Consider the following 7,504-nt stretch of genomic DNA (forward strand, 5'->3'; position numbering starts at 1 on the left):
CAAACTATATTAGTGTATTGTTGCTTCAAAAAGAAAAAGTATGAAATTTTTTAAATGTAAGCAGTAAATCACTGCAACAGATATAAAAAGCTGAAGTTAATAAATATACTCACAAACATTTTACAAGCCAAGTCCATCTTCTTAGTCATCTCTTCTTCTGCCCATATTGATACTCTGTGAAAAGTTTCATTTGTCTTTTTTCTCCGTTCGTAAAACCACTCTCCTAACTTTTCTTGGATGAAATCTAACATTCTTAAAATAGGCATTTCTCTCCCTTTTAGTAAAACGGAATTCATTGATTCTACCATGTTTGTTGTTAGCATATCATAACATCGCCGTGGGAATCACGATCGAGCCCATCTCTCTGGAGGCTTTTCCATTATGTAATTGTATGTATTCTTGTCAATACTTTTGAGTTGGGCATTAACTGATTAAAATCTTCACGTTTGTATGACCTTGCAGTACTTTGAAAAAGATTTATTACCCGTGGCTTTTGCATGTCTTTGCTTTAAATTTTTCTCAAAGTGATAGAGGCAGATACCATGGTGAGCTTCAGGAAAAACTTTTCTAATCCCATTTGCAATCGATTGGTTTCTATCTGACAAGAAAACCAATTCACGACGGACTTGAATTGCTTTTCTCATTTCCCCGTAGAACCAAATGTATGCCTCATTGTTTTCTGATTCTGCTACACCAAAACATAGAGGAAAGATTTGATTGTTTGCATCTTTTGATATAGCAACAAATAGAACACCACGATATTTGGAATTTAAAAACATTGCATCTATTGCAATAACGGGTCTACAGAAGGACCAACCAGCTACTGATGCCGCAGGAGCAAAGAACATGTAAGCAAAATTGTACAGTGAAACCCAAAAAAATAAATCATAAGGTGTGAAGTTTTTCAAATAGGAACATTTGAAACTTCAGGCTGATGGTTACCGATTCTGCACATCTCTTTTTATGCTTGTGTACGTTCCTGGGTTTTTGCATACCATCATGTGTAGGTATGAAGGAAAAATCCGGTAGTTCTCTTCAGGTGTTCCCCTTATGCAAGCAACAACTTTTTGAATAGCTCGCCATGCCTTGTGATAACCAATGTCAATTCCAATTTTTTTTTCATTTCATTTTCTACAAAGGCTGGTGTAACCTCTATCTTTTTGTCTCGAACATGTTCTATAATTTGTTCACTTATAAAATTTGATGTAGCATGCTTTTGATCTAATTTTCTTGCATCAACCGAACATTCATGGATGTTATGATATTTTATCACCCTGAATAGTGTAGAATTTTTTATTCTGGTAGCACGTACATTCCAACCACATTTGTCCACGATGCATTTCAGCTCACATCTCTTTGAATATGATCTAACAACAGTGAATTCAACTTTCTAGTTTATCTCTAAGCTGCAGAAAAATTTAGTCATGTTTTGTTTGTTCTAAAAAATTAATCCAACTCTTACTTCCTCAGGCAACGCATCGTGCCTACGTATTTTACATGGTGGAGATTCTTTCAGCTTTCTCCTTACCCTTTTTCTTGATTTCTGAGAAGTACAAGAACTTTCAGCAATTTCTTCAATTCTATATGATGTTATCGGTATAAGCTCCATGTTACTTCATCTTCGTTGTTGCTTATCATTGCAGAAGGTAACAAAAAAGTTTGTTGGATTGTGTGTTGGTTGTCAATTTGCATTATTAGCTGTCCTTCTTCTTCTTGGTCATCGACAAACTAGTTTGAATTTATTGGAGGAGGGGGTAATTGTTGCAGCATTACATATTCTGAAGCAGCTGTAATGTTAGAAGGTTGTAGTTCGTTGTCTACTTCCATTATTGGCTGTCCTACTTCATGTTGATAATCAGCAAAAGGTTCTGAATCTATCGCATATGCAAGAGATTGTTTGAATGCTGCAGATTCTGAAGGTTGTATTTTTTCGATGATGAAATGGCAATTCTTGTAGGGTGAATCAGTTGTAAGCAAATGTATACAGGTACTGAGTTCTTCATCTGAAGTTACAAGCATTCCTTTGCTTGTATTTAGTTTGATATCAAACCATACTTTTAGTGCATATCTGGTTGAATCAATATTTGCAACTTCACTAATTTTCTTCAGGAAAGTATTGAATGATATGTGCTTATTAAGTAGAACAAGTTTTGTATCATGATCCAAGTATTTGAAATCAGGAGTCCAACTCCCATTGAAAGTTATAACAACGCAAATTGAACTCATCCTGCAGATTCATGTTTAGTGGCAAGTATTAGGAAAGTGAACAGAAGAATTTTTAGGTTGTTTGTGCTGAAGTTTTAACAAATGAACTAAATCACTTAGGCATCTTCTGCTGAAATTTTTTGGAAAAAGATGTATGACATAATTAATGAATGTTGCACATAAAACTTCAGCTTATTAAGTGCAGAAGTTTTTAGAAATAAGCTTAATAACTTCAGCATATCAGCTGAAGTTTTTTTGAAAAAGCTGTATGATAGGGATTCATGAATGCAGAGACAACAACTTCAGCTCATTAAGTGCTAAAGATTTTAGAAATGAACTAAATAACTTCAGCATATTGGGCTGAAGTTTTAGCAAATGAATTCAACAAATTTAAGCATGTTTCAGCATTAATTGCATAGTATACAAGAGTAACCTACACAATTAAAATAGTAATTATATTGTGTTGGGGGTATGTGTTAGTGTAATAATTACATTCCCATCACATTCATGCACGCTTTTCATTAGACAACGTTTAAAATTCCTCTTTGCCTTTTCATATACCATGCAAAAAAATTTCCCCCATATAAGCATGCTATTCCTTGTGAGTTTATTCACTCAAACACATAGATTTTAGCAGACATAAAATACAAAAAGGAAAAAAATGGATGCTGTCATCAGGCAAATAGTGGAAGAAATCAAGTAAGACATTATAGAGGCTTTTGAGCTGAAACTGGATGAGCTCATAGACAAGTACGACAGGGAGCTGGAAGAAATTAACAACAAACTTGATACGCTTGTGATGTATGCAAGATTTGATAATCTTGCTGATGAAGATGCTCGTCCATCTGGTAATGACGATGATGATGATGATGATATGAACGATTAGTTTTTCTTTTTGTTATTTATGTTATTTTGTTATTTATGTAATTTAATATATCTTTTTTGATGTTTAATGAAATATTCAGTTTTTGTTTTAAGTTTTTTCTGCATTTTTTTAATATTAATTATGTTCAAACTCGAAAAATAGCAGAGGAAATGAACTATATAACTTCAGCAGGAATTAACAAAAACTAATCCGAATATTAAGCATTTTTTGGTATGAAGTTTTGTCAAAAAATAATAATAAAATACACAGTGCTTGATGAAAACTTCAAGCATGAACTAAAAATTCTTTTTAAACTTAGGAAATAACAGAACAATTAACAAAAACTTATCCGAAAATTACATATTGCACGACAAAATATTAAGCATTTTTAGCAAATGAACTAAAAAAACTTCAGCATACAAAAAATTATATGAAAAATATTTTACATATTCCTGAAAACATAAGCATTTTTTGGTATGAAGTTTTTCCAAAAAATGATAATAAAATACATAGTGCAGGAGGAAAACTTCAGCTCCTCCTGCTGAAGTTTTTAAATATTAACTAAAAAAACTTCAGCACCTATGCCGAAGTTTTTTGTGCAATATGAAATTTTAATTTATGTTTTTATTTTTTACCCAGTGTAGGAGGAAAACTTTAGCTCCTCCTGCTGAAGTTTTTAAATATTAACTAAAAAACTTCAGCACTTATGCCGAAATTTTTTATGCATTATGAAATTTTAATTGATGTTTTATGTTTTTGGTATGAAGTTTTTCCAAAAAAGGATAATAAAATACATAGTGCAGGAAGAAAACTTCAACTCCATTAGCCGAAGTTTTTACAGATTAACTAAAAAACTTCAGCACCTATGCCGAAGTTTTTTATGCAATATGAAATTTTAATTTATGTTTTATTTTTTACCCAGTGTAGGAGGAAAACTTTAGCTCGTCCTGCTGAAGTTTTTAAATATTAACTAAAAAATTTCAGCACCTATGCCAAAGTTTTTTGTGCAATATGAAATTTTAATTGATGTTTTATCTTTTTTTTTTACCCAGTGTAATAGAAAAACTTCAGCTTTTAAATATTAACAAAAAAACTTCAGCACATATGCCGAAAATTTTAAATATGTAATTTTCTTCGTTGTGTTATTTGCCAGCTCGTTTTGTTGAATTTTTTAGATATGAACTAAATAACTTTAGCTTGTTTCAGCATATTTATCGGATTAGAATGTTAGAATTCATCGTCAAACATATTTAGAATGCAAATTCAGCATATTAGTGAAGTTCGTCAAACAACTTCAATCAATCAATCAGAAAACATATAAAAACTATTTTAAATTCTGGAGATGAATTTGAATACTTACAATATATTTGAATTTGAATTTGAATTTGGAATTTGAATCTGGTTGCGAGAGGCGATCTTAGGAGAGACGGACTGATGGAGGAGATACGGAGGAGATCTGGAATTTGAATCTGGGTATGCTTGATGCAACTTTTATATGTTTTGGAAGGGGTATAATGGTCATATTATTACGAATTTTTTGTTAGTTGGTTACAAGATTAATAGTTTTTAAAAATAGGGTATAGGTTAAAAGGTGATATAAAAATAGGGTACGGCTGCAAATTGACCGACGTAAGCCCTACGAATAGCCCAAAAGCTAAGCCCAACAAAGGGCTAAAACCCAAAATGCTGCAGCCCTTTGGTTTATCTTCTAGTATATGAAACAAGGGTGTGTTCCCTGTCAAAACCCTAATAGAGAGCTGAACAGCAGCTAGTCTTGTTCTTCAACATTTTCATCTTCGCCGACATTCGAAGATGAAGGTACAACCAAAAACCTATGATAGATATGAATCTATATGGAGGTTCAATATATGCAGTTAATGTATGTGTTTTTGTTTTTTTACAGTTTAACATTGCAAATCCAACAACTGGATGCCAGAAGAAGCTCGAGATCGATGATGACCAGAAACTGTAACAGCTAATCCCTTTTTCATCTTCTTTCTCTATTTGCTCTCTTATCCTTTTCATTTTCGTTGCTGTACAGTTTTATGTCGTTTGTTAGTCTACCATTATTAATACTCCTACAGCGTTATATTCTTGTAATCATAGGTAGTTTACTTTTTACCAGATTTATGAATAATCTTGAGATTTTCAATTAAGTTTTAGATATTTGTACCTCGAAAAAGAAATTACTTCGATTTCTGTTGTTAGTGTATTAATAATTGTTCTATGGTCTTTAACTTACACACTACCCATTAAAACAGCCTAAAGTACTAAGCATTCTGAATACCGCGTTGTTTTGCCTGCTTAATACTTAAGTGCCTAGGTCTTGGTCCCTAGGTCATGGTCCCTACCTGTCGTGGTAGGAGGTAGTAGTTACCTCGATGGAACAGTTGAAGTGCGCCCAAGCTGATCCGGGCACCACCGCGATTTAAGAAAGACTCCGTTTTTTTTGGGTTTATGAAGATCTTGTAGATAGTCAGCTTGTTATATCTAATTGTAGGTGCTTTTTAACTTAAAGATTAAAGTCTGGAAAATATTTTGGTACACATAGTAGGATGCTTTTTGAATTGAAGAGTAAATCTGTTGTTTCATGGAGTGGTAATAATCGCTAGTAAATCATGCATTTTTCTTAGTAGAATGCAGCGCTTTGAGAAAACATATGTTTCTGTTGTTGGACCTGGGTACAAACAATTACACAAACGTTTAAGTTCTGTTACTGCCGGTAAACACTGTCTGGTGAATCTTCATAGCAAGCCTGATATGGACCATATGGCAACTTATAAAATAGAGTACTAACCTGTTGAGCCGGTTAAATTGAACTGATGGTGTAAAACTTATTTACACTGTCAGTGTATTAACTTAAAATTCATTCACAATTTGTTTGTCATGCTCATGGGCTTTATCTTGAATGTAACATCACTACACTATAGTAATAACTTACAAAGTTATGTTCTCCTTAATCATTAAAGAAAATTATTAATGAACATATTACTGATTAGGAACTGGAATTCATCATTTAGTTTTGATTAGGCAATTAAATTTGAATGTCTGCATTTGAATCAGAAGTTAAATTAGTTTAACCTGATTGACATTATTTTTTGTCCATTCATCCAAAAGCTGTGATTTAATTACTATCTGTTTATATAGGTGTATTGCCTTGTAGTTGTATTACATACAGAAATTTTCCCTTTTTGTTTTTGTTATGGCAGTTGTTGGTATGCCAAATGTTTGACATTAGTGTATTAGTTGGGTAGTTTGCTCTGTTACCTAACCTGATGTCTGGAATCGCAGCCGAGCCTTTTTTGACAAAAGGATCTCCCAAGAGGTCAGCGGAGATGCCCTGGGTGATGTAAGTAACCGTTCCAATTCTTTTGTGGCTCTTTCGGTGGCACTTTGTATGAGTCTATCTCAAACATGTTGTGTCTTGCAATGACAGGAATTCAAGGGTTACGTATTCAAGATTATGGGAGGATGTGACAAACAGGGTTTCCCAATGAAGCAGGGAGTTTTAACTCCAGGCCGTGTTCGCCTTTTGCTGTACCGCGGTATGTGTAATGTGTGTTTAATGTGCTATCTTAAGCTTGTACCTATTTTCTTTGAATATATTTTTCTTGGAATTATCTGAAGATTTACGTTATAACCAGGTACTCCTTGTTTCCGGGGGTATGGTAGGAGAAATGGTGAGCGCAGAAGGAAGTCTGTTCGTGGATGCATTGTTAGCCCTGATCTTTCTGTTCTGAATCTGGTTATCGTGAAAAAGGGTGAGAATGATCTTCCTGGACTGACAGACACGGAAAAACCAAGGATGAGAGGACCCAAGAGAGCTTCAAAGATCAGAAAGCTCTTTAACCTTTCCAAGGAAGATGATGTCAGGAAGTATGTCAATACCTACCGCCGAAATTTCACTACCAAAACTGGTGAGTTGTCTCCTTGCTCATCAGATTCTAGTCTGGTTTGTTTCAAAATATAACATTTTGGACAAATTTTGAATGCTATTATGATGTTTTGTGCGACAGGCAAAAAGGCAAGCAAAGCTCCTAAGATTCAGAGGCTTGTGACACCCTTGACTCTTCAAAGAAAGAGGGCAAGAATCGCTGACAAGAAGAAGAGAATTGTCAAGGCCAAGTCGGAAGCAGCTGAATATCAGAAGCTTCTTGCTTCAAGGTTGAAAGAGCAAAGAGAGAAGCGTAGTGAGAGTTTGGCTAAGAAGAGGTCTAGACTCTCTGCAGCTTCTAAGCCATCTATTGCTGCTTAGAATCAGTAGGATGTATTTCCTGCTAATTGGTGGGTCTGATTTATGTTATTGCTGGATGTATTACATACATGATTTTGATAATTTTGAGTGTTGCTGAGATTTTGAGTTGATCTGATACTTTCAAGATTGAAGATTTTGGTTACTTGACATAAATTTTATATTCAACAATCTTCTATTTC

General features: G+C 33.9%; 1 protein-coding gene across 1 annotated transcript; it reads left to right on the forward strand.

The window, feature by feature from the left end:
• The first annotated feature begins 4,748 nt into the window (after positions 1-4,748).
• On the forward strand, positions 4,749-7,504 carry LOC107826085 (small ribosomal subunit protein eS6-like). Its single transcript, XM_016653032.2, has 6 exons — positions 4,749-4,888; positions 4,974-5,038; positions 6,362-6,419; positions 6,507-6,615; positions 6,715-6,987; positions 7,087-7,504. The coding sequence occupies exons 1-6, from the start codon at positions 4,883-4,885 to the stop codon at positions 7,323-7,325; spliced, it is 750 nt and encodes a 249-aa protein (XP_016508518.1). The 5' UTR covers positions 4,749-4,882; the 3' UTR covers positions 7,326-7,504.

The sequence above is a fragment of the Nicotiana tabacum genome, chromosome 1 (genome assembly GCF_000715075.1).
Source record: "Nicotiana tabacum cultivar K326 chromosome 1, ASM71507v2, whole genome shotgun sequence".
NCBI lineage: Eukaryota > Viridiplantae > Streptophyta > Magnoliopsida > Solanales > Solanaceae > Nicotiana > Nicotiana tabacum.